General features: G+C 44.4%; 1 protein-coding gene across 1 annotated transcript; it reads right to left on the bottom strand.

Moving 5' to 3' along the window:
* Positions 1–1799: 1799 nt before the first annotated feature.
* On the bottom strand, positions 1800–27030 carry LOC125915850 (zinc finger protein 501-like). Its single transcript, XM_049621894.1, has 5 exons — positions 26654–27030; positions 11654–11735; positions 7008–7455; positions 5326–5452; positions 1800–4451 (listed from the first exon to the last, which is right to left on the bottom strand). Exons 3-5 carry the CDS (start codon positions 7038–7040, stop codon positions 3166–3168), a joined length of 1446 nt encoding a protein of 481 aa, XP_049477851.1. The 5' UTR covers positions 7041–7455; positions 11654–11735; positions 26654–27030; the 3' UTR covers positions 1800–3165.
* Positions 27031–27934: the final 904 nt, after the last annotated feature.

Here is a 27934-nt window from a genome sequence, read left to right as displayed (position 1 = left end):
GAGTTTTCGGCTGCTCTGGTTCCTGTGTTTTGGTGTTGGTGTGGCTGGCTGTGAAAAAGACTTTGCTGTGTGTAATTAATAAGGACCGATGAGAGCCAAGAAGGTTTAGCAGTAAAGGTCATCGTCGATTGGGTTAGGGTTAGATGTGCCATCTCAGTATGAATACATGAGGCAATCCCTACTTAACCAGACGTCCCCTTCCTTGGGGACAGGTTTAATAAAGCTGTTCAAGGGGTGCCTGGGTGGCTCAGTTGGTTGGGAGTCCAAGTCCTGATTTTGGCTCAGGAGCCTGTTGGGGATTCTTTCCCTCCCCTGCTCTCCATCTCTTAAAACAAACTTTTAAAAGAATAAAAATGATCTGTCCGAAAGTAAAAAGGGAAAGGGTAACGTACTGAGCGTGAACCACCCATGTTAACCCAGCACTTGGGGCCAAGACCAACTCCTTTTGTGATTTCATTTCAAAAAGAAGTATGTACACCTCCGTGGACGTAATCTTGTGGAGGGGCATTTAAGTTCCAAGTGCATATTCAGTTATGCTCAGAATTTGTTAAAAGTGGGTGTGCGCCGTGAGTCCATTCTTAACACACTAATTTATAGTTGTGATACCTCTGGCCTGGTGGTTCTTTATGATCTTGTGATGCGCTCACCCAAAAACCAATGGCGGGGGGGAGGTTAGAATAGGATTTGTATGACTCAGTGTGACTCGTGGTATGGCTCACAGCATAGCGGCAGGGCTCTGAGGGGGGTCTTGGGTTTGTTGGGTTTCACTTGTCACTGGTAATTTCAGGGAGAAGACGGGGTATCTGCCCCCCAGAAGTGGGCGTGTGGGTCTGTGGGTTGTCAAGGTGTTTGCTGGCAGAAAGGATGCTATCGACAGCTTTTATACAGGGGTAGCAACTTAAAAAGTAAGCATTAAAGATTTTGTACCTAAGTATTACGATTGCAAGAAAGAAGGTATGCCTTACTGGTTGTTCTTGCCACTGTTGGAAACTTAAGCAAAACCGGCCTCAGAATTCGAATTGAAGGTTATAATCACACTGTGTGAACAATCCGGTGAAGACAAACAGGGGAAGAACTTGCTGCTGTGAAGGGGCTGAATTTAGGAACCAGTAACAGATCATAAGCTTCTAGTTTTGGAATCATTTCCACATTGTTCCTGAGTTGATGAATCCCATTTTGAGTGCGATTTTCCTGGTGTGAAACCAGGGAGTAAGGAAGGGAGTGAGGCAGGCAGGCAGTCTGCTGCAATGTTATTTTTCTTAGTTTTAGAAAGGCCATCATGTATACAGAAATCCCAGTGGGAAACGAAATGCTAATGCGTTTCTTGCAAGAATTCCCCGGTGTGTGTGAAATTTTTTTCTTGAACATGCTTACCAGTCTTCCATTTCATGGTTTGGGGATAAGAAAGAATTTCTCGGGGCGCCTGGGTGGCTCGTTCAGTTGAGTGTCAGACTTCGGCTCTGGTCTGGATCTCACTGCTCGTGGGTTTGAGCCCTGTTTTGGGCTCTGTGTTGTCAGCTGGGAGCCTGCAGCCTACTTCGGATTCTGTCTCTCTCAAATACATATAAATGTTAAAATTTTTTTTAAGAATTTCAGGTTTTTACCTAAGACAGTAGTAGTTCTGTGGGTAATCTGTTAAAGTCTACAGTATTTTTAGTGGCAACATTGCTGCATAGAGTCTCCACTGACTTTGAAATGATTTTTTCGTGGTGGTAATGGGCTGCAGGGTCAGTAATATAGTAGGAGCAAGGCAATAAACAACGAATGGGGAAGGTTCAAAGAGGTTCAGTAAAGCGTACACATTTGAAGTTTTATTTGTGGTGATCAGCGAGCGCATAGGTAAGTGGGGTAAGCAAAATCATGGTACATCCATACAGAATAGCATTCAGCAATAAAAAAATGTGCTCTCTCAAAATTATTCAGCATAAAGGAAACCACAATTTAAAAAAGTAAAACATTTGACTCTAATCATGTAAAAAATACAAAATAATTTACTGTGCAGGGTAGAGGTTTAAAAAGGGCACAAAATAAAAGGAGTTATATAGATTTATTACCACCCATGGTTTTGTATACAATTTAAATATGTGCAGTTTTACAGCATGTTAATTATACCTCAATAAAGCTTTTTTTAAAAATCAAATAGAGGTCTGGGTCCCCTACATTTTTGCACAAGAGTCCGCCATCCTTCCTCATGCCTGGGGAAGGGATGCCCTGCATCAAAGAAGAGTTTCAAGGTCATTTCTATCTGGGTCAGCAACTGGTCAGAAAAGCTACAGATCTCAGTGGGATTTTCTAATCCTATTGCCATTTTCTTGCCTATGCAGCAAATATCTGTGAGATGGACTAAAAATTAAGATTGGCACGATGGCCTCGATTTCCACAACTGTAGGAGGAACACTGGTGTGGAGTGTACAAACCGGCATGTCAGTGGATGCAAGTTTTGTTAGATGTTTATATATCCTAAGTCCTGCCATCTTCTGTTTCTGTACGATCACGGGTTTTCAACCTGGCTCCTATCGTAGTTTTACAACCAGCCAATGACACCAGAAAGTGAACTTTACACATGAAGGCACATGATTCCTTTGCAGTGCTCGGGAACAGCTTCCCCATGATAATGCTCGACATCGTGCGACAGCCCTGGGAAAGAGGAACCACTCTCGCGGGAGCCCTACAGGTGGTCAGAAGAGAAATACGATGTCCTCGTGGTGCACTGCAAGGAGGTCTAGAAGGTAAACAGTATTTTCATTTCAACCCCTTGGCACTGTCAAAGCTGGGTCAGAACCCGAATGAGGAAGAAGGGACTTGCTGTGTTACATGCCCCCCCACCCATCACTGACAGTGGTTGAGAAAGGACCTCTGCCCTGAATGAGGAACCTGGCAGGGCAGAGTAAGAATATGCAGGGCTCCTGGAAGCTTTCCCACAAACCTAGGAGTTTTGGGGGATCTCCCCAGTGTGGACGTTCACACGTGTGTGACGTTTAATTGCCAAGAGCTGGCTCCCTCACAAGGTCTCTAGTTCTATGAAATACCATATTCTGGGCAGGACCTTCTGGGGCCCAACAAGGCCGGACGTTTAGATAAAGGCTTTCCACCGACATCTGCTGCACATATGTAACATATATGTAGCTTACGAGCCATTTCCCCACAGTTGTTGAGCTCATGAGGTTATCTGGTGTGAAGTTTTCGGTGCTGAATGATGTGAGAGCTTTGGCTGAAGGATTTCCCACATTCCCCACACTCGTAAGGCTTTTCTCCTGTGTGGACTCTCCGGTGCTGAATGAGGTTGGACTTTTGGCTAAAGGATTTCTCACACTCATTGCACTTATAAGGTCTGGCTCCAGTGTGAATTCTCTGGTGTTGATTGAGAGTGGACCTGTGGCTGAAGGATTTCCCACATTCACCACACTCATAAGGCCTTTCTCCGGTGTGAATGCGCAGGTGCTGAACAAGTTTGCATTTGTAGCTGAAGGATTTTGCACATTCGTTGCATTTATAAGGCCTTGCTCCACTGTGAATTTTCTGGTGTTGAATGAGGTTGGAGCTTTGGCTGAAGGAATTCCCACACTCGCCACACTTGTAAGGCTTCTCTCTCGTGTGAACTCTCTGGTGTTTAATGAGGGTAGAGCTGTAGCTGAAGGCTTTCCCGCATTCGCCACACGCGTAGGGTCTCACTCTGGTGTGAATTTGCAGGTGCTGCACAAGCCTGAATTTGAAGCTGAAGGCTTTTCCACATTCGCTGCACTTGTAAGGCCTTGCGCCAGTGTGAATTCTGTGGTGTTGAATGAGGTTGTAGCTTTGGCTGAAGGATCTCCCACATTCGTTGCACTCGTAAGACCTTGTTGCTGGGTAAGCTCTCTGGCAATTACTCAGGATGGAGCTTTGGTTAAAAGGTTTTGCACAGTTCTCCCAGGCATGGGAACTTTCTCTAGGGTCAAGCTGCTGAGGCTGGAAAAGTTTATTATAGTCACAGCTGAATGATTTCCCATAGTCGCTGCATGTGTGCGGACTTTTTCCGCCCTGAAAGGACTCCCCGTGCTCGAAGCTGCTGTGTGGTTTTGCCCCTTTGAGAGTGGCCTGATGCTGGAGGAGACTCAGTATGGCCAGGAAGTCCTTCCCTATCTCCCCGCAGGGGAAGGGCTTCCCTGACACGTGCAACTTGTAGCTTGTCACAAGCTCCATGTCCCACCTGAATGGCTTCTCTTCGTTGTGCTTCTGGTGCTGGTGAAGGCTTGTGCTGAACCACAACTGCTTCCCGCATGCCTCACAGGTGTAGGATTTCTGGCCCGGATGTGGTCCTTGGTCCTCTGCCAGGTACAGAATATCTCTCCCAACCAAGACACACTTCTCGCAGGGATGAGCTTTCCACACGGGTGGACCTGGATCTGTAGCCTTGCCCAGTGACATTCGTGGCACAGAAAGTGCCTCCTCGTCCTCCATTCCGTACCAGCAACCTGAAAGCCCAGAGACGCTGGTGTGAAGTGCATGCTATCTTTGGTGGAAGGGGGGGAGGGCTCAACACAAATGTCTGTCGGGCACACCAAAGAACGAGTCCACTGGATGTGTTTTCAAGATGAGGGTGCTGGGGCCGGGTTGGTAAAAGGGCTGCAGTCCTGGAACTCTAATGTCACAAGACTGGGGGGGGGGGGGGGGGGGGGGCAGCAGCACAGGAAGAAGCAGGTTCTCCAATGCACCCCTGCCACTGGCCTGCAGCTGGGAGTGCTGTGTGGGAGTTTATGTCCAGGCACCAGAACATCTGGTTGCAACTGACTAGATGGTATTCAAAGACTAAGGACGCGTAACCTAACATTGGGAACAGGAGAGAAGAAAGGTTGATGTATGGAAGACGGAAACAGCAAGGGACAAAACCTGAGGAAGGGGGAAGGAAAGACAGAAATGACGTGTGCGACCACTGGCATAAATACACCGGTGGGCCATCCTGCTAAGACCCTGGACTCTTCTAAACTCCGGGTGAGTGAAGCGGGACTTGGATGACACAAATCCCTGAGGCAAGGACAGGCAGGGACTAGCAATGCCCCAGAGCACTTCTGCACACGACCAAAAACTGGCAACAAAAATAATACTGTGTCTACAAACAGTCCCTGGTCCTCCAAGCAACTGCTGCCAGAGACCAGAAGAAACGTGAGCTAGAAGGAGGGGAAAAACCTAGGCAGGGGCCACGGATGTGGACAACAGTGCTGGACGCTGATGTTGCGGGCTCAGCAAGAGGGCAGTTGCTGAGCCCGGCCCTGGTGATGGCAGTCCCTACAATCTCTACAACCCAAATGTGAGGGGCAGGATACCACAGAGCGGGGGTGAGGGTCTTACCCAGTGAGATCACAAGTGCAAAGTTCTCCAGCATCACATCGTGGTACAGGCATCTCTGAGTCTCATCAAGGAGACCCCACTCCTCCCAGGAGAAGTACACGACCACGTCTTCAAAGGTCACAGTATCCTGCCGTAATGGGAGAGAGATGAAACTACAGTCCCCTCTCCACAGGACCCACACATCTATCCCATACTCTCCTCTCAGTCGGGCGGCCTGCGAGGAGGATGATACCAAGCCCTGCTGCCAGTAAATCACTATGTCCAACCCTCTACAAGAACAAGGACGATGTGGGCAGACAGACATAATCTTAAGCTCGGGTGGGCATGGCCTCTCCAGCCCCCAACCAGGCAACGTCCCTGAAATCCTCCACAGTGTACCGGCCAGGTACAACCAAAGATAGACTCCACCCTCCCACCTAAGTCCCTGATACTGAAGGCCCGGCAGGGGGGGGGTCCCTCAGTTCACACACCTCTTTTACCCCGTAAGTGCCTCTCCCTAGTACTGAGCCCACAGCATCAAGAGTGCTTGGCAAGATGGACCCCACTTTCCAGGGCAACCTCAAATCCACTATGAAGACCTGCCTTTCATTGTATGTGTTCCAATTTCCTCTTCTTTCAAGGATACTACTAATCATATTGGATTTAGAGCCTCACTTTATAAGGTCTTTAAAGACCCTATATCCAAATACTGGGAATTAATGATCTTTGCCCCTGAGCTCACCCACCAGGCTCCATGAGAGCTTGCCACAAATAAGCAGCAGCCTACTCATGTCCACTCTTCCACTGAAAGTCTTCTGTCCCTTACCCGTGTTTGAGAGGCCACTTGCTCCAAGAAACAGGTTCGAACTCAGTGCCCAAATTCCTGGCCTCTTAATAATGTTATCGCCATAATCAGAATTTCCCTTCCTAAATGCAACACAAAGCGCCACCTACACATCTAATGTTGAACCACCTCAAATTTTTAGACTTTATATCCAGCTGCCCACTTCGTGCCTGCACTCAAAGCTTTCTGAGACAAAGAGACAGGGGTGGCCCCTAGGGCTTTATTCTAACTCACTCTCCACAGTAGAAAATCAGATTGGTTCTACCTGAAGAAGGAAGTTAAAATCCAACAACTCCCCTTACCTCCATGGCCACAATTTACATCTACGTAGCCTCCCCGCTAACCTTCCCGGTATGTTTTCTGCAGCTACGAAGCATGGGTAAGAGAAGATCCAGACCATCAGAACAAAAGAACATTTGCATTTCTCTGAATACTCACCGCTCCGCCAAACGGGTAGCTGTGCCCCAGGACAACCTCATCTTACTGACCGCCAGAATGGAGAAGGCCTCCCCCCACATAACCTCTAGTTTAATGTCTCTCCAGGGTCCTGAACACCCTCCTCTTACTTCGATAGGTTCTAAAAGGGCTTCATCTGTAGAGGGTGGGGCTCAACGAGATCTGGTCTCCACTGCTTCTCTGACCCCCCACTCCCACCCCTGGCCTGTAAGTCTAGGCATGACTCTGCCTCATATTCTGCTTAGTGCACGCACAAAACTCACACCTCGGTTTGGAGCTTGCAAGCGGGTGCTCAGACACGTGGCCCCCGCCCACGAGCGCCTCCCTGTCTGGGACCCCGGGGTCTGGACCGCAGGGAAGCCAGCGGGTGCCCTGAGCTCAGGCCCAGCGGCTGTGCATTTACCTGAGCTGAGTCCCTGGGCGCGGCCGCCGCCATCGGACTCTGGGGGCAGAGCAGGGCTGGGAGCGGTCCGGCGTCTCAGACCCTCCTCTGAGCAGTGGGGACACCTCCTCTCGGGCCGCTGCAGTCTTCACCTCGTCTCGACCCAGCACTCTGGAGCCTCTGACCAGGAAATGGATTCGAGAGCTGCCAAAATGACTGCCACCAGGACCCCGCAAGTTCCACCCTGAGGAGTTGGCACACGTGGAAACGCCCGTCTCCTGGACCTTCATTGGCTCCACGCTGACGTCGCTTGGTGCAGGGTCCTCTGGGCAGTGTGGTTCTCACAGCTCCGTGGGCCTCTGCAAAGGGCACCGCACATCAGAACCTCCTGGAACACGGGTGAAGCAGCTTCGCTCCTCAACAGGCCAGGCCAGGCCAGGTTCCTGGGGAGTTGCCGGCAACTGCTCACCTAAAGGGTTAGCAACAATGATGCTGCTTCAGACTTCATGAAGTCCATGTGCTCCCAGAGGCGACAAGTTCTATCCCAGATGCCCCCAAGGTTACAGATCCAAATGCACACAGCATTCCATTGTCACTCACATAGTGTGTGGGACCTCATCTGCCGTGGTTTTGTTTTCTCAAGGGTCACCGCCCAGTCAGTGCTTTTTTCCGACACCCGAAGGCCATGGATTCTGGTATTTGGTCCAGTTTTACAGCCACTTACAGAGGAGTATGACGGAGACCATTATAGCCTCACACACTTGGAAATGAAAGGGATTCCAAGGCTTTCCAAGCCCAATTCTCCATGCAGAACTTTCTCCACACTCTGCAAATGTTATTAGGGTTCTCAAGAGATGTGGGTTATAAAACAGAAGGCTCCAAAGCGAATTCTGTGTCACGTTAGAGATGTGACCGACACCAGTTGTGCTCACTAGCTCCTACAGCTTTACGTAGCACCTACCGTAAGAGGATTACCTATGCAAGGACCGAGAAGAGAGAACAGAAAGACAGGAGCACCGTGCACGAGTACTCACTTCTGTAGAGGTAGTTCTGAGTTACTCCGTGTGTCTGAGAAAGCAGCAAATAAAACTGTATATTTTATCTATGTAGGGGGCTTAAACAGATGAAAATATAGACTCATTAAGGATATTTTGATGTATATACTCCTGAATCGAGTTGGCAAAGAACATGATTTGTGATTTGATAGTTACATTTTTTTAATGTTTCTTGATTTTTGAGACACAGAGACAGAACGTGAATGGGGGAGGGGCAGAGACAGAGGGAGACAGAATCCGAAGCAGTTCTAGGCTCTGAGGTGTCAGCACAGAGCCTGATGCAGGGCTCGAACTCACAAACCAGGAGATCATGACCTGAGCCGAAGTCGGACACTTAACCAACTGAGTCACCCAGGTGCCCCATGATTTGCTACTTAAAGGATATGGTATGAAAGGCTGAGAGAAACCTGTTGTGTGTTGATGCTAAGAGTTTCTCACAGTTCCGGGGGGGCGGGGGACAAACAGTACATGCACCAAGAATAATCTTTTTGGACATTCAATTAGAAAACATCCTAAACCTCATGACTCTCTTGTGAAATACTTAACAGGTGTGGGATTTGCAGGTAATGAGGCCCTATTCAAAGGGCCACCTAGAATTTATAAATACTGTGGTATTTGTTCTGACTGCTCTACCCTCAGGCTTCCTTATTGAGACACAATATTGAAACTATCCCAATTAATAATCCCACAATAGCTTCTAGATGAAAAGAAGAGTTGTAAGTCTCTCTCATTGAAATCATAAGCTAGAAATGATTAAGATTAGTAAGGAAGGTATGTTGAAAGCCGAGACAGGCCAAAAACTATCCCCGTGGCCAAGTTATGAATGCAAAAAACCCACAAAGTCTTTAAAGGAAATTAAAAGTGCTATTCCAGGGGCGCCTGGGTGGCTCAGCCGGTTAAGCATCCAACTTCAACTCAAGTCATGATCTCGTGGTTTGTGAGTTCGAGCCCTGCATCAGACTCTGCGCTGACAGTGCAGAGCCTGCTTTGGATCCTCTATCTCCCTCTCTCTCAAAAATAAGCACTTAAAAAAAAGTGCTACTCCAGCGAACACACAAATGATAAGAACACAGGACAGCCTTACTACAGATACAGAGAAAGTTTTAGTGCTCTGGACAGAAGAAGCTCAAAGCAGTCACAACAAACATTCCCTTAAGCCAAAGCCTAATCCAGAGCAAGGCCCTAACTCTCTCCCTTCTATGAAGGCCAGGGGAGGTGAGGAAGCTGCTGAACACAAGTTTGAAGTTAGCAGAGGTTGGCTCGTGACACTGAAGGAAAGAAGCCGTCTCCTAACCGCAAAGGACCAGGTGGGGCAGCAAGTGCTCCGGTAGCCCTAGCGGAGATCGGAGATCGTTCGTGAAGGTGGCGACACTGAACCACGGATTTTCCAAATGCAGACCGAGCAGCCTTCGACTGCAAGATGGCCATCTAGCACTTTCATAGCTGGAAAAGTCAAGCTTGTTAGGGCCAAGGCTCACGTATCATTCTGAAAAGCCCAGGGCCCTTAGGAATTCTACTCTGCCCATGCTATAAATAGAACAGCAAAGTCTGGATGACAGCACATCTGTTTATAATATGGCTTACTAAATAATTTTTAAAAAATATTTACTTTGGGGAGAGCACAAGTGGGGGAGGGGCAGAGAGAGGGACAGAGGATCTAAAGAGGCAGGCCTCTGCACTGACAGTCTCTGACAGCGGTGAGCCTGATGTGGGGCTCAAACTCACAAACGGCGAGATTATGACCTGAGCCGAAGTCGGACGCTCACTGACGGAGCCACCCAAGTGCTCCTGGTTTACTGAATATTTTAAGCCCATTGCTGAGACACAGTGCTCAGAAAAAAAAATCTCTTTCAAAATATCACTGCTCAGTGACAAAGCATCCTGATGGAGATGTATGATGAGACTAATGTCTCATGCCTGCTAACACGACATCCATTCTGTTGCCTGTGGATCAAGGAGTAATTTTGACTTTCAAGTCTTAAGAATATGATTTGTAAGGCCAGAAAAGTAAACTGAAATCCTTCTGGAATTCCATTTAGCTGCCATTCATCGGTAGCAGGAGTTTGGAAGAAGTCACTGCAGATGTGCTGGCAATGGCAAGAGAACTAGAATTAGAAGTAGACGAGATGCGGGATGCCTGGGTGGCTCAGTCGGTTAAGCGTCCGACTTCGGCTCAGGTCATGATCTCGCTGCGCGTGAGTTCAAGCCCCACGTCGGGGCTCTGTGCTGACAGCTCAGAGCCTGGAGCCTGTTTCAGATTCTGTGTCTCCCTCTCTCTCTGACCCTCCCCCATTCATGCTCTGTCTCTCTCTGTCTCAAAAATAAATAAATGTTAAGAAAAAAAAAAAAAGTAGACAAGATGTGACCAAATTGCTGCAAGGGACAAGCTCACAATAAAACCGGAAGTGGATGACCAGAGAACTGGTTGCTTGAGGGGGAACCTACTCTGGGGAGAGGCCTGAAGACTAGAGAAATCCAGTTGGTGGATAAGATGCTATCAAACCGCATCGTGTGCTTTGGCGAAATTGTGACAGGAAGATCCACTGATATGGCAACTTCACTGCCTTATTTTAATAAACTGCCATAGCCACCCCCACGTTCAGGGTCATAAACAAAAAGATTATGACTCACTAACAGCTCAGATGAGGGTTAATGTTTTTTTTTTAGAAGACAGCATTTCTCAAGGTATGTATACTGTTTTTAAGACATAATGCTATTATATACTGTAAAGACAACAGTTATGTATGTACTGGGAAACCAACGACTCATCTGACTTGCTTTATTGCAGTGTTCTGGAACCAAATTTGTACCCAAAGTGTTTCTGTTGATGGCCTAAAATAAGCTACTTTGGCGTAAGAATCAACATAGGCAGAAAGAAGCCTTCCTGAGCATCCATCTGATAAAAGCAGAAACTTTTTAGAAATGAGTAGTGTTCTCAATCCACCCTCCCTCAGAAGAAAGTTGGAACTGAGCTCAAACTACACAAACCAACCTCTAGCTTTCTCACATTTTTACCTTCTTCTGCTAAGAACATAAAGGGAAACAGGTCCCTACACAAGACATGTGACCTTTTCTGCATCATTCATAGCATTAGATTAAAATACTATTTAGTCAATTTAGAGATTTATACTCCTCAAGGTCCACACGCACTGTCCATACCTTCACACAAAACATTTTTCACCCAATGTTTACAAAATAAACATTTTGGGCGTTAGCTTAAAATTCAGATCAGCATTGGATTCCTACCGTTAAACTCTCAAAATCTGAAAAAGACATACATTTACATTTTCGTGAAATTCTGTCTTTGGATAATTGCTCATACAACAGCTTCTTTTGTATCCTACAATGCCTATTCAACACTGAAAGCAAAATTCCCAGCAGCTCAAATGACAGTTTATATTCTGGAAGGAACTTAGAGCCCAGAGCCTGTATTTGGAAAAAGATGTTTTCCTTGCCCTCAAGCAGAACTGAGAAACAAGTTGTCACTGCTAATGAGCACAATGGGAGGAAATGCTGAGAAGCATGCAGACACAAGAGAAGAGAGGTGTTTGTGAGTCCAGGTTACCCAAAAGGAAAAAACACAAGTAAATGAGTAAAAAGAGTCAAACATACCAGGATCAGGATGGTGCATATGGCTCTGGCTTCACAGGAAGAGGGTCCACTGCTGAGAAGGTACTGAACCCACTGCTTGGACCTGTAAAGAACAAAGACAATGTGGAGTCAAAAGCCCAAACCACGAAGCTCAAACACATTACATTAATATCACAGATGCTGACTAAATTTCCTATGCCTCCTAAGCCTTCCAATCTGCAATATCCCAGGAAAAATGTATACATTCCCACCCCCGCCCCCCACTCCTGTTTCTGCTCAACAAACTGGCACTCTCACAGGAATGTCAATATTAAGTTATAAAATTATAGAGAAAACTGCAAGGAATTTCCAAAGATATCAACTCTAGTCTGAATGAGGAAGACAATATTTAAGTTAAAAGAAACTACTTTATCAACCAATTTAGAGAGTGTGCTAGAGGCTGATTTAATTGAATGAGAAGACTCTAGTCACAAAGAAGGAACACTGGGTCGTTATACCAGAAAATTTCTTTGCTCACATAACAAGTTGTTTCAATTTAGTAATAATCATAAGACCAAGTCTTTCATAATTACAAAGCTATTTTATGTACATTGTTTTTTTTTTAAATTTTTTTTTTCAACGTTTTTTATTTATTTTTGGGACAGAGAGAGACAGAGCATGAACAGGGGAGGGGCAGAGAGAGAGGGAGACACAGAATCGGAAACAGGCTCCAGGCTCCGAGCCATCAGCCTGGAGCCCGACGCGGGGCTCGAACTCACGGACCGCGAGATCGTGACCTGGCTGAAGTCGGACGCTTAACCGACTGCGCCACCCAGGCGCCCCATATGTACATTGTTTTTTAATGACAAAGATGAGAATCACAGAATCAACCTAACATCTATCAACTGGGAATTGAATAAATCCTCATGGAGCATTAGGTAGTTGTGGATGTGATCGGTAACTTTCCCACTGCTGAAACTTCAATTCATAATCTTCTATTAAGTAAAGCACAAGAGGGGGATGTGTGCATGTTTGTGTTTGAATATTTGTGGTTGGGTAGGGCATGGAAAAGGGACAAGTAAGGGGTGTTTCTGGGTGCTCCTAACACTGATCAAACTGTGATTCATAAACGATTTGATTATTCTGACACTCTGTAGTGCATCTGCATACCTGTATCAGGGCCCCAGAATGTTCTCCAAGTCACTCACAAGGTTCTCCTAATAGCCTGAAGCTAACCGGACACTTTTGTGTACGCTTTCAGACCTTATCCTAGGTTATCCTACCAGCAGTCAGCTAAGTAATAAATGCATTTGTTTTATCCTTCTTCATCACAAAGAATAACCAGGATTCTTAAAATAGCAAAACATGCTCACAGTGCTTTCTAATATATCTAGAATTCCCTAACAGAATAGGATACCCAGTTTAATGTGAATTTCAGATGAGTAATGAATAACTTTATAAGGTCTATTGCATGGGACATACTTATAGTAAAAAATATATATATTATTTATTTTCTAAATCTGGCAACCCTAAGTATATTGATAATGCACAATTTCAACTGGGTATCATTTTAACATGTGAAAGTGGCCTTTTGACTTTTTTGTTGCTGCTTAAACAATACAAACATTGAATTACAGTTCTGGAAGTCAGAAGTCCACAATGGGTCTCCACTGGAGTCAGCAAGGCTGCCTTCCTTTCTGGAGGCACTAGGAAAGAATTTATTCTTTCGCCTTTTCCAGTTTCAGAGGCCACCCACAGACCTGGGCTCATGGCCCCTTTTCATCTCAAAGCCAGAAACGGCCAGCTGAGTCTTTCTCACCCTGCATCACTTGAACTTTTTCCATTTTCTGCCTATCGTTTCCCCATGTAAGAACGCTTACAATCATACTGGGCAGGCTCAGGTAATCCAGCATAATCTCCCCATTTCTAGGTCAGTGGATTAGTACTCTTAATTCTACCTACTACCTTAACTCTCCTTTGCTGTGTAATCCGACATTAAGACATAGACATTTAAGGGACACCTGGGTGGCTCAGTCAATTAAGTATCTAACTCTTGGTTTCGGCTCAGGTCACGATCTCCGGTTTGTGAGATCGAGGCCTGAGTCGGGCTCCACGTGCTGACAGTACAGAGCCTGCTTGGGATTCTCTCTCTGCCCTTCCCCAACTTGTGCACGTGCGCTTTCTCTCTCTCTCTCAAAATAATAAATAAATAAACCTAAAAAAGACAAGGACATTTAAGTGGGGCAGTTTTCTGCCTATCCCATTGGCTTAAAAACGACTTTAATTCCCAAAATCCAGCACAAACTTCCCTCTCATTAGGAACATTGGGTTATATGGTTTTAGGAGTATCTGGTGCTGGATCCCCCTCAAGCCCTAATGGTATGATAGTGACTCCAACAACTCCATCTTTTTAGGGGGGTTTCTGCTTTATCCTTAACTGCATACTGATACCACTGGGCAGAGGAAGAGAAAGAAGAAACAAATGCAGTCTCCTCTCTTCTTCAGGATGTGATGCTGGTAGCTACAGTTTCTTCTCCTTATTGCTTTCATTCCAACCATTCTCCTCAGATACATTCTTTATTTTGCTAGAAGCAAAAGTATTTTTTATTTATCTGTATTTTCGTGGCTTTATTGAATTATAATAACTGAACACAGTTAAAGTGTACAATGTGGTGAGTTTTAACGTAGACCTACCCACTGAAACCATCACCACAATCAAGACAGGAAACATATTCATCACCATCCAAAATTTTCTTACAACGCTTTCCACTACATCTCTCCCCCATTCAACCACCATTCTCAGGAAACAACTGATGTGCCTGTGTTATAATGGATTAGTTTGCATTTTCGAGAATCTTAAACGGAACCATGCTGTGTGTTCACTTTGTCTGAATTTTTCCACTCAGCATAGTTATTTAGAGATTCATCCACGTTATTACATATAGCCACATTTCATTCCTGTTATGTAGTGGGTATGTGCCCCCCAAATTCATAGGCTGAACCCCCAAACCCAATGTAGTAGAATTAGAAGGTGGAGTACGGACAGGTAATTATGTTAGATAAGGTCATCTGGCTGGGACTCTCATCAAGAGATTAGTGATACCACGTAAGAGACAACAGAGGAAGATGGCAGAGCAGCATGGCTCACCTCCTCCCACAAATGCAACAAGGCAACAACTAAGTATAACACAACTCACTCTGAAAATGACTTTAAGGCCAGCAGAACACTTATTCCACGGCTCAAGACAAAAAGCCAAATCGAGAAGGGTAGGAGGAGCAGATATATGGTCCATAACCAAACCCCAAGCATGGCAAGCCACAAGCAGGAGGGATACCACAGGCACAGAGGTCCTCTCTGAGGAATGAGAGGATCGATCCCCACATCGGGCACCCCTGGTCCTGGGGACCTGTACCAGGAAGATGAGCCCCACAAAGTCTGGCTTTGAAAATGAGCAGAGCTTAACTCTGGTTAATGGGAGAGCCAGAAGGCTATATAGGAAACTGAGATTCTGTTCTTAAAGGGCCAGCATACCATAACACTCAGGCTGAAACCCAGGACAAAAGGCAGAGGTTTGAAAAATAACTGTATTACATGTGAAGATTTACTGACTAATTTTAGAGCATATGCCAGAGGAGCAAGGATCTGTAGAAGCCTTTTTAAGGAATAGAAGTGCTGGCAGGAGCCATTTTTCTTGCCCTCCTTCAGCCTAGCTGACTGGATGCTTGCGGGAGTCCGTTCGGACCGTCTGTCAGTGCTACCTTGCTAGACCCTCCCCCCTTCCTGGCATCCCCCTGCAAACCCACTCGACCTAAGCTACTCACCCCAGCAGGTACCCGTCCAAAGCACCTCCTGCCCTGCCTCAGCCGGCAGGCAGCCCCAGAAAGGCACCTCTCCAAAGCAACTCCTGTCCTGCCCCAGGGAGGAGAGATCGGCCCCCTCACCAGCATCCTAGCAGCAGCTACAGCTTGGCCTCTCAGCCAGCCACACCAGGGACCAGCCCTGCCCACCAGTATGCTTGTAGTAGTCACGGCTGGTCACTGCACACAGATGGGCTGAGGGCCAGCCCCACCCACTAGCATGCCCACAGCAGTCCTGGCCCAGTTACAAAAGAGCTCATAAAGCACACACAGGGGACACATCCTGCAGCAACTGGTCCTGGTGACTGGGGGACTGGGCTACTGGGCCCCACAGGATGCCTTCTACATAAAAGGTCATTCTTTTCAAGACCAGAACCCCCGTAGCTGATCTACTAATACATACAGATGAGACCGGACGCATTCAGGGTGGTATGGCTGTACACTCTACCTGATACATACAAACAAACACAAGGAGTCAGACAAAATGTGAAAAGAGGAGGAGTATGTTTCAAATATGAAACACAACAAAACCTTGGGACAAGAACTAAATGAAACGATCTACCTGATAAAGAGTTCAAAGTAACGGTCATAAAGATGCTCACTGGTCTTGGCGGAAGAGTGGATGAATTCAGTGAGACCTTCAATAAAGAGATATAAAAAAGAACTAGAGCTGAAAAATACAATAACTGAAATGAAAACTATACTAGAGGGAATTCACAAATTAGAAGATGCAGAAGAATGGATCAGTGAGCCAGAAGATATGGCAGTGGAAATACAGCAGTGCAAAGCACTCAAGCTGAACAGCAAAAAGAAAAACGTATTTTTAAAAACTGGGATAGGTTAAGGGACCTCTGGGACAACCTCAACTATACCAACATTTGCACTGCAGGAGTCTCCGAAGAAGAGAGAAAATGGTGTAAACTTCCCTAACCTGGGGAAAGGAAACTGATGACCAATCCCAGGAAACACAGAGAGCCCCAAACAAGATGAACCCAAGCAGGTCCACACCAAAACACATAACAGTTAAAGTAGAAACAAAATCAAAAGAGATGATCTTAAAAGCAGCAAAAGCAAAGCTAACAGTTACCTACATACAATGGAGACTCCATAAGGCTATCAGCTGACTTTTCCGCAGAAACATTTCTGGCCAGAAGGGAGTGGCATGTGGCATGATATATTCAAGGTACTGAAAGGAAAAAAAACCTACAACCCAAGAACTTTACCAAGCAAGGTTATCATTCAGAATTGAAGAAGAGATAAAACTTTTCCAGACAAACAAAAGTTAAAGTTCATCACCACTAATCTGGCCTTACAAGCAATGGTAAAGGGAATTCTTTAAGCAGAAAAGAGAAAAACATAACTAGAAGAAAATTATGAAAGGAAAAGTTTTACTGGTAAGACAAGTATATAATAAAGGTAGTGGATCAATGACTTATAAAGCTAGTATGAAGGCTAAACAGCAAAAGTAGTAAAATTTTGGTTTTATTAATTTTCTTTTACAAAAATTGGTTAAGCAATATATACAAAAAGATATAAAATATGACATCATGTACATAAAACTTCGTGGGGGGAGAGAGTAATAAACGTAGTGCTTTTAGAATTTACATGACCACCAACTTAAAAACTTGTAATACTAAAGAAAGCCAACAAATCACAAGGGAAGAGCACAAAAGAAAAAAAAACAACAAAATGCAGTAAGTACATACCTACCAATAATTACTTTAAATGTAAATGGACTAAGTGCTCCAATCAAAAGATGTAGGGTGACTGAATGGATAAAAAAAAACCAAGACCTATCTATACACTGCCTACAACAGACTCACTTCAGATCTAAAGACATACACACTGAAAACAGAGGAATGAAAAAACATATTCCATGCATACTGAAGTGAAAAGCTGGGGTAGCAATACTTATAATAATAAAGTAGACTTTAAGACATGGACTGTTAAAGACAAAAGTCATGCATAACTATAAAGCAATTAATCCAACAAGAGAATAGAATAACTGTAAATATCTATGAAACCAACATAGGAGCACCTACAAATATAAAGCAAATATTGGCAGCCATAAAGGGAGAAACTAACAATACAGTAATAGAAGGGGACTTCGGGGCTCCTGGGTGGCTCAGTCGGTTGAGTGTCTTGACTTCGGCTCAGGTCATGATCCCGCGGTCTGTGAGTTCAAGCCCCATGATGGGCTCTGGGCTGACAGCCCAGAGCCTGGAGCCTGCTTTGGATTGTGTCTCCCTCTCTCTCTGACCCTCCCCAGCTTGTGCTCTGTTTCTATCTGTCTCTCAAATATAAATAAATGTTTAATTTTTTTTTTCTTCTTAAAAAAGGGGCTTCAATGCTCCACTTACATCAATGGACAGATCATCCAGAGAGAAAATCAATAAGACACATTAGACACGTAGACTTAACAGATATACACAGAACATCATTTCCAAACAATACATTCTTTTCAAATGCATCTGGAACATTTTCCAGGATAGATTACATGTTAGGCCACAGAACAAGTCTCAATAAATTTAAGATTGAAATCATATCAAGTGTCTTTTCCAACTACAACAGTACGAAACTAGAAATCAATTACAAGAAAAGAAAATGGAAAACACAAACACGTGGAGGCTAAACAACATGCTACTAAACAACCAATAGGTCAAAGAAATTAAAAAACAGCTGGAGACATATAAAAATGGAAATGCAACAGTTCAAAATCTTTGGGATGAAGCAAAAGCTGTTCTAAGAGGGAAGTTTATAGCAATACAGACCTACCAAGAAACAAAAAAAATCTCAAACAATCTAACCTTATACTTAAAGTAACCAGAAGAACAAACAAGGTCGAAAGTTAGTAGAATGGAAAAAAAAAAAAAAAAAATCTGAGTAGAAAGAAATGGAGACTGAAAAACAATAGAAAAGATCAGGGACACTAAGAGACAGTTCTTTGAAAAGATAAAAGAGATAAACCTTTAGACAGACTCATAAAGGAAAAGAGAGAGGACTCAAAATCAGAAATCAAAGAGGAGTTACAACTAACACCATAGAAATATAAAGGATTAATTATATGCCAACAAATTGGACAACATAGAAGAAATGGATAAATTCCTAAAATATATATATATAATCTTCCAAGACTGGATCACAAAGAAATAAAAAATTTGAACAGACTGTTTACTAGTAACAAAACTAAATCAGTAATCAAAAACCTCACCACAAACAAAAGTCCAGGACCAGATGGCTTCACAGGTGAATTCTACCAAATATTTCGTTTAGGGTTAATACCTATCCTTTTCACACTACTCCAAAAATAGAAAAAGGAATGCTTCCAAACTCATCCTCAAAGCTAGCATATACCTTGATACAAAACCAAAGACACCACAAAAAATGAAAACTACAGACCAATATCCCTGATGAACACAGATACAAAAATCCTCAACAAATTAGGAAACTGAATTCAACATATGAAAAAGGTCATTCACCACAACAAGTGGGATTTATTTCAGGAATGTAAGGATGGTTCAATATCTGCAAATCAATCAACATGATACAATATATTAACAAAATGGAAAGAATTATATAATCATCTCAATATATGCAGAAACAGCATTTGACAAAATTTAACATCCGTTCATAATAAAAACTCTCAACAAAGTGGGTTTAGAGGGAAAATTCCTCAACACGATAAAGGCCATATATGAAAAAACTCACAGCTAACATCATACCCAATGGTGAAGAGCTGAAAGCTTTCCTCACCATCTACTCTCACCACCTTCATTCAATTCAGACAATAAAAAGAACTAAACAGCATCCAAGTTGGAAGAAAAATGTAAAACTCACTATTTGCAGGTGATATGCTATATACAGAAAACCCTAAAGACTCCAACTAATAAATGAATTCAGTCAATTTGCAGGATATAAAATTAATATGCAGAAATCTGTTGTGTTTCTACACACTAATAAAAACCCAGCAGAAAGAGTAATTAGGAAAACAATTCCATTTATAATTGCATCAAAAAGTGTAAAGTACCTAGGAATAAATGTAGATAAGGAGGTGAAAGACTTGTTTTCTGAAAACTATAAGACACTGATGAAGACAGCCCAAATAAATAAAAAGACATACCATGTATCATGTTCATGGAATGGGAGAATTAACATTGTTAAAATGTCCATACTACCAAAAGCAATCCACAGATTCAATGCAATCCCTACCAAAATACCAATAGTATTTTTCACAAAACTAGAACAAGGAATCCAAAAATGTGTATGGAACCACAAAAAACCACAAATAGCCAAAGCAAGCTTGAGAAAGAACAACGGAGCTGGAAATATACAACGCCAGATTTCAAACCATACTACAAAGCCATAGTAATCAAAACAGTATGGTACTGGCACAAAAATGGAACAGAATAGAGCTGAGAAACCTATGCTTATATGCAGTTACTCTGTGACAAAGGAGGCTAGAATACACAATGAAGAAAAGTCTCTTCAATAAATGGTGTTGGGAAAACTGGACAGCTACATACAAAAGAACGAAATTGGACCACTTTCTTACACCATACACAAAAATAAACTCAACATGGGTGGGGGGGCACCTGGGTGGCTCAGTTGGTTAAGTGTCTGACTCTTGGACTTAAGCTCAGGTCATGATCTCATGGTTCATGAGATCAAACCCCATGAGTACATGCATACACTCTCTCCCAAAATAAAACAATAAAACAGAACAAAACAAACTAAAAACTCAAAATGGATTAAAGACTTGGATGTAAGTCCTGAAACCATAAAATTAAAAGACATATGCAATAATTTCTTTGACATCAGCCTTAGCAACATTTTTCTGGATATGTTTCTTCAGGGAGACAAAAGCAAAAACAAAAGTAAAAGGGACAAAAGGGAAACAAAAGCAAAAATAAACAATTGGGACCACATCAAACTAAAAAACTTTTGCAAAGCAAAGCCATCAACAAAACAAAAAGGCAACCTACTGAATTAGAAAAAATATTTGCTAATGATACATCCAAAAAATATATGTATGTATACATAATATATATAACATATATATTATACTCCAAATACCCCAATACTTAATATCCAAAATATATAAAGAATTCACATACCTTAACACCAAAACACCTGAAACAATTCAATTAAAAATTAGCAGAAGACCCAAATGGGCATTTTTCCAAAGAAGACATACAGATGGCCAACAGACATGAAAAGATGCTCAATGTAATCAGGGAAATGCAAATTAAATCCACAATGAGATATCACCTCACACCAGTCAAAACAGTATCAAAAAGACAAGAAATAACAAGATGATGAAATAGAGGAAAGAGAACTCTTGTGCACTGCTGGGTGGAATGTAAAGAGGTGCAGCCATTCTGGAAAACAGTATGGAGGGTCCTTAGAAAACTAAAAATAGAAAAACCATATGATCCAGTAATTCCACTTCTGGGTATTTACCTGAAGAAAATGAAAACACTAATTCAAAAAGATATATACATCCCTGTTTACTGCAGCGTTATTTACAATAAATAGGATATGGACACAATCTAAGTGTCCACTGATATATAAATGAATAAAGACATGATACACACACACAGGAATATTACTTAGCCATTAAAAAAAAAAAAAAAAAAAGAAATCATAGGGTGTCTGGCTGGCTTAGCTGGTAGACAGTGCAACTCTTGATCTCCAGGTCATGAGTTCAAACCCTATACTGGGCATGGAGATTACCTTAAAAAAAAAAAAAAAGGAATCTTGACATTTACAACAAGGATGGACCTAGAGGGTATTATGCCAAGTGGAATAAGTCACAGAAAGACAAGTAAGATAGGATTTCAGTTATCTATGGAATGTAGAAAACAAAACTATCAACAGCAATAACAGAGGCAGACTTACAAATACAGAGAACAAACTAGTGGTTGCCGAAAGGGAAGAGTGTGGGGTGATGGACAAAACAGGTGAGGGAGATTAAGAGGCACAGCCTTCCAGCTCTAAAACAAGTTACAAAGGTGAAAAGTACATTATAGAGAAAGTCACTAACATTGTAATAACTTTGGTGAGAGATAGTACACTTATAATGAGCATTCTGTAAAGTATGTAATAGTTAAATCATTATGTCGTACACCTGAAACTAAAATTAATGTCAACTATACTTCAATAAAAAAAGAGGGGAGTGGGAACACCAGAGAACTGTCACTCCCTGTCTTTCCATCATGTGAAGACACAAGAGAGCCATCTGCAAACCAAGAAGAATCCTCATCAGGAAGCAAAGCAATAAGCACTTTAATCTGGACTTCCTTCCCAGCTTCCAGAACTCTGAACAATAAATTTCTGTTCTTTAAGCCACCTAGTCTATGGTATTTTGTTACAGCTGACAAAGAAAATTGTTTATTCCTGAGTGATATTCCATTATATAGAAGTATTACAATTTGTTTATTCATTCAACTGTTTTTGATGGACTTTTTTTTCCCCCTTTTCCATTAAAAGTAAGGCTGTTTTAAACATTTGTTCACAGGTCTTTGCATAAACATATGCTTTTATTTCCTTCGGATAAATACCTAGGAATGGGATGACTGGGTTGTATGAAAGCTGTATGTTTAATTTTATTTATTTTAAAAAAATGTTTATTTAGGGGTGCCTGGGTGGCTCAGTTGGTTAAGTGTCCAATTCTTGATTTTGGCTCAGGTCATGATCTCAGTTTGTGAGTTTGAGCCCCACATCAGGCTCTGTGCTGACAGCAAGGAGCCTGCTTGGCATTCTCTCTCTCTGCCCCTACCTGACTCATGCTATCTCAAAATAAATAAACTTTTTTTTTTTAATTTTTTTTTTAACATTTATTTATTTTTGAGACAGAGAGAGACAGAGCATGAACGGGGGAGGGGCAGAGAGAGAAGGAGACACAGAATCGGAAGCAGGCTCCAGGCTCTGAGCCATCAGCCCAGAGCCTGACGCGGGGCTCGAACTCACGGACCGCGAGATCGTGACCTGAGCGGAAGTCGGACGCTCAACCGACTGAGCCACCCAGGCGCCCCTAAACTTTTTTTTTTTAACGTTTATTTATTTTTGAGACAGAGAAAGACAGAGCATGACCGGGGGAGGGGCAGAGAGAGAGGGAGACACAGAATCGGAAGCAGGCTCCAGACTCTGAGCCATCAGCCAGAGCCCAACGTGGGGTTCAAACTCACAGACCGCGAGATCGTGACCTGAGCTGAAGTCAGACGCTTAACCGACTGAGCCACCCAGGCGCCCCTCAAATAAACTTTAAAAAAAAATGTTTATTTATTGGGACACCTGGGTGGCTCAGTGGTTAAGCATCCAACTTGATTTTGGCTCAGGTCATGATCTCACAGTTCATGAGTCCAAGCTCCACATCAGCCTCTGCACTAATGGTGTGAAGCCTGCTTGGGATTCTTGCTCTCTGCCCCTCCCCTGCTCACACATGCATGCATTCTCTCAAAAATAAACTTAAAAAATGTATATTTATCTTGAGAGAGTGTGTGCACCAGGGGAGGAAGGGCAGAGAGAAGGAGGGAGAGAGAATCCCAAGCAGGCTCCATGCTCAGCACAGAGCTCAATCGGTCTCACGATCCGACATCAAGGGTCAGACACTTAACTGAGCCACCCAGGCACCCCTGTATGTTTAATTTTAAAGATGCTGCCAAATTGCTTTACAAAGTGCTTGTACAATTTCCCTTCCTACTATCAGTGGATGAGAGTTCCATTTGCTCCACATGCTTAACAAAAGATGGTATGGCCAGTTTTTAATGTTACTGATAGGGAAAAATCTGTTATAAGATGGCCAACAGGACTGATAGGGAAATTCCAGTCCTCGACTGAAGACTTCCCTTCCTGGTTCTTCCCACCCCACTTGCCATGCTCAAATGCAGAATGCAGAAGTAACAAACTATAAATTATTCCCTCTGCTTATGCTCGGGGCTCAGACCTCTGGAGAGGGATCTCCTCTGAGCCTGCCAGCATAAAATAAACCTCCAGCCTTCCAACATCTCAGAGTGCTGCTTGGTTCTTCTGCCGGGTGATCCAGAACAGGTTCCGTGACATTATCAATTCTAAAAGTGCACAGTGGTTAAGTCATTATGGGTTTTTCATTTTCCTAATGACTCTTTCCAGCATCTTTTTATGTAAATTTTTGCCAAACTTTTTTTTGAAATATCTGTTCAAATCTATTGCCTGTTTTTAAAAACTGTTTCTAACTATCGAGTTATAAATGTTCTTTATGTATTTTAGATACTTGTCCTCTCTTAGATACGTTTTGCAAATAAAGTCCCTCTCTTCTCCTTCTGGGCCTGCCATAATGCATATATGGGTCAGTGCTAGTATCCTACATGCCCCTTAAGCTCTCTTTACTTTTCTTCTTCTTCTTTTTTTTTTTTTTTTTGCTCCTCTGACTTGACAATTTCAAATGGCCTGTTTTCAAGTTTGTAGATTCTTTACCTGATCAAGTCTGCTATTGAACCTCTCTAGTAAAGTTTTCAGCTTAATTGTTTTTCAGCTCTAGAATTTCTGGTTGGTTCTCTCTTACAGTCCCTATCTCTTTATTGACATTCTCACATTGTGCATGAATTGTTTTCTGACATTGTTGTTTGTGTTCTCTTAAGTCACAGGGCATCTTTAGCGCAGCTGTTTTAAATTTTTGCCAAGTAATTCAGAGGCCTACATTTCTATATGGCCAGTTTCCAGACATTTATTTTGTTCCTTTGGTTGGGCCATGTGTCCTTATTTCTTTGTATGCTCTGTGATCTTTTGTTGAGATGTAGGCATTTGAATTAAAATAAATAAATAATAAATAAATAAATAAATAAATGCCAACTTTTCCAGTCATTAAGAACTGGCCCTGTGCAGGGGAAGACCTTCACTAATCTCCTTACCTCAGAGGTTCTGGGATCACTCAAATCTTTTCTGGGAATGCATATTCCCTGTGTTTGAGTGTGTGTGTTAGCTACAGCATATATGATTGCCTTTAAATACCTTCATTTCCTAGAGAGGTTCTCCCTTGCTGCTTCTTAGAAGCCACAGCCACTTCGTGCTCCACAGGAAGGTACAGGCATCTCCCTGGCCTCCCCATGTTACTTGCTGCATGGTACCCAGAGAGTTTTTTGTAAATTCAATCAAGATTCAATTGATCCTCTGATGATCCTCACTGCCAGAGGCAGCTGTGAAGCCTGGTATGTAGTCCTTCCTGCTTAACTTGGTCTCTTGCTACAACCTCCACAACCCAGACTGACCTGCAGATTGCAGATACCCATGGCCTCATTCCATTTCTGTGCTGCCCTTGCTGTGCCCTCTGCAGTCAGAACTTTCTGATTTTGACTTAACCCCTCATTCAAAGCCCAGCCCTACTGGTCACCTACCTGAGTCCCAGTGTTTCTCCCAGATTTGCCCCTAATCTTATCCTCCATACTGAATGAAATATCCCAGGCCCCACCAAAGTTGCCACAAAATCCATGAAGTCCCTTAAGTGGAATAAACACTAGCTCCAAGGACTGAGTATTAATGGGCCAACTCCTATGCTTCTGTGTCCATCTCATGTCCACTCTCCTCCTGGTACCCTTCATCGGCTATGAGTCTATGCCATCCTCAATGTTTTCTCCCTTCATGTTACTCACTTCTGTAACTTCAGTATGTGAAACTCAATGCCATCAACCAGATATCCAAGCAAGAGGCCCAGTCCTCGGCTACTTCCCTTTCCTAGTCTGAAAATGGTTTTACCATCATAGTCTAGAGACTGCTTCTTGTAATCACAGCTCACTTACCTGGACATATACAGTAGCCACAATATTTTGGATGTCTCCATCCCGAAGCCCTCCCCAGATTTCCAAACATGGGTGTTCAGCTGCCTACTTGATGCTTTTACCCAGTGGTGTCTGAAACACCTCAGATCTTAAAATAGCCACAACAAAGTTCCCAATATCCCCGGTGAAAATTACTCTATGACCAATTTTCCCATATCAATTGATGGAATTTTCATCCTTCCCGTTGCTTAGATCAAAACCCTAGGGTCATCTCTGAAAGTGCTTCACTTTCCCACTGTTATAGAATGTTTATGTCTCCCACCCCAATTCATATTTTGACATTCTACCCCCCACAAGCTGATGGTATTAGGAGCTGGGGCCTTTGGGCTGAAATTAGGAAGCAGGCCCTCACCAGACACAGAAACTGACCAGCCTGATCTTGGACTTCTAGCCTCCAGAACTATGAGAAATAAATTTCTGCTGTTTATAAATCACCTAGTTTATGGTATTTTGTTACAGCAATAGCAGCAGACCAAGCATGCGACTTCCCTTCCACATTAGGAAATCTAGTTGTATCTTAATAAAAACAGATCCAGAATCCAGTTACTTCTCCTAAGCCACCACTCTGTTCTGTGAACCCTGAACTGGAATGTTACACTGGGCTCCACCTTAGTTTTCCTTCCTCTTCCCTCATCCTCACGATCTTTTCTCCACAGTGAAGCCAGAGGAAGACCTGGGTAAGATCATCTCCCTCCTCTAATCCAAAGCTCGAGTCCCCTCCAGAACAGATAAGCAACTTCTCAGGCAGCCATTTCAGTCCTGAATCCTGTCTCACTGCTCTTTGTTCCCACCTGAAGGAAAAGGAATCTGTGGTTTCCTTAACGCTCCCAGCTTCCCTAAAGCTCTAAGCGTTCTTGTGTGCCAGTATGGAGATAACCTTTCCTCGGCTGTTTCCCTCAGGCGCACAAAACGGAAACACCTCTCTGTAATCCCTGGTATGGACCCAGGGCGGGGCGAAGCCTGGGGTTTCTCGAGGGTCCCTCTACCCGAGGTCTGGAAGGTCTGGAGGAACGGCACTGAGAGTCCCCAGGCACTACGGGGCAGGGAACACAAGAGGGGGAGGAGCCAGTGTGGGCCCGGGACACCACACTCGGACCGGTGCAGGTTCCACGAGAGCGTCCGTAGCCATGTTTTAACAGGCAGGTTCCAGAGGAACAGGGCCACGTCAGGTTGAGTGCGCTCGGGCTGGCCCGTGAGCCAGGTGAACCTGGGACTGGATGCCTCACCTCGGTGCCTCAGGGTTTCCTCTTCCTAGCTCTGCGTCCTCGAAGAGTCAACCTTCCGGCGCCTCAATGTTTCCACCACCCTCCGACCAACTACCTTTGAGAAGCTCTTAAAGCCCTGACGTAATTCGTGTCGCTCCTTTCTTTACCGTTCTCCACAGCTTCCAGAATCCCGAGATGCAGGTAGAACCCTCGGCCTGCTATTCCAGGTGTGACTCCGCCTCAAACACTGTTCCTCGCAGGCACACCGGACCCCAGCTTTCCCGAACGCTGCCAGCTGAGTCGCACCTCCCAGCCTCGGCACGGGTCGGCTCCTCTGCCTGCAACACTCCCCCGCTCCTCATCACAACCACAACAGTAAAGCTGAACAGAGAAGCGGAGATGTCATGTTTGTTCACGGCCATTGTCAGAAACGGGACCCCACCTACCCGTGCCCTATTGTCCCAGACAGTCAGGCCTGGGACGTGAGCAGGCGCCCCTCCGCCGGCGCTTTAGGACCTGGGAGGCGGTGAGGGGCCGGGGAACGCTGCGTTTACCTGAGCCGGGTCCCTCAGCGTGGCTGCCGCCATCCGGGCCTGTGGGCGGAGCGGGGCGGGGAGCGGGCAGGCCCTCGTGCGGGGCGCCCCGGGCGGTGTCGCCGAGCCTCAGACCCGCCTCTGTGCGGCGGGGACAACGGCTCCTCCGACTCCTTCTCCGGCACGTCACCTCCGCGCAGACCCACCGCTCCGGAACTTCTGCCCGGATGAACACAGGGGAGAAGCCAAAATGACCGCCCGGAGGAGGACGCCGGAAGTCCCGCCCCGCGCTAGGTGTCACACACGGAAGGCCCCTGTGCTAAACCTTCATTGGCTCGGCGAGGGGGCCGTTAGACGCGGAGCCTGCCGGGTAATGTAGTTCCCACGGACGCACGTGCCTCGGGCAAGAGCGCTCCACAGCAGACCTGCGGACGAGTTTAGAGCCGCGAGCTGCCCTGGGGGATGGCGTCTGCGAGTCCAAGGGAGTAGAAGGGTCTTTGTCCCTTCCTCAAGGAGCAGAACTCAAGTTTCTGGGGCGTGTTGTGTGTTGTCTGCAGCTGTTCACCCAAGCGTTTGGAAAAGTGTTAACTTCGGACTTCGTGAAGTTCAGTTTGCTCCCAGAGGCTACAGATCCAAATGCACTTACCCGTAGTCATTCAGACAAAATGTGTCCACTGGTAGCAGAAGCTAACATGTCACGTTGCAGTTCAAATCCGTATACTGTGCAGTGTATGAAGAGTCGTTGTATCGGTCTATGTTTGATTAGGGACAAGAGAGAAAACAGGTTGCGTCATGACAGGAAATATTGTAGAGGGAGGCTGGGCTACCCTGAAGCAGGAATAAAAGGTGAGCTCTGTAATTACTACAGAAAATGTCTCCCTTGACTGTAAATTACTGTGTCCAACCTAGTGAGCG

Source organism: Panthera uncia, assembly GCF_023721935.1.
Source record: "Panthera uncia isolate 11264 chromosome E2 unlocalized genomic scaffold, Puncia_PCG_1.0 HiC_scaffold_19, whole genome shotgun sequence".
Lineage (NCBI taxonomy): Eukaryota > Metazoa > Chordata > Mammalia > Carnivora > Felidae > Panthera > Panthera uncia.
This window is presented reverse-complemented; position numbering and strand designations above follow the sequence as displayed.

Bases quoted from the DNA above. Each gene is read 5' to 3' on its own strand.
- LOC125915850 (XM_049621894.1), bottom strand. From the start codon at position 7,040: ATGGCGGCGGCCGCGCCCAGGGACTCAGCTCAG. The intron at 5,453-7,007 runs GTAAATGCACAG...CCATTACGGCAG, and splicing joins CGCCCAGGGACTCAGCTCAG to GATACTGTGACCTTTGAAGA. The intron at 4,452-5,325 runs GTAAGACCCTCA...CTGGGCTTTCAG, and splicing joins TGCACTTGTGATCTCACTGG to GTTGCTGGTACGGAATGGAG.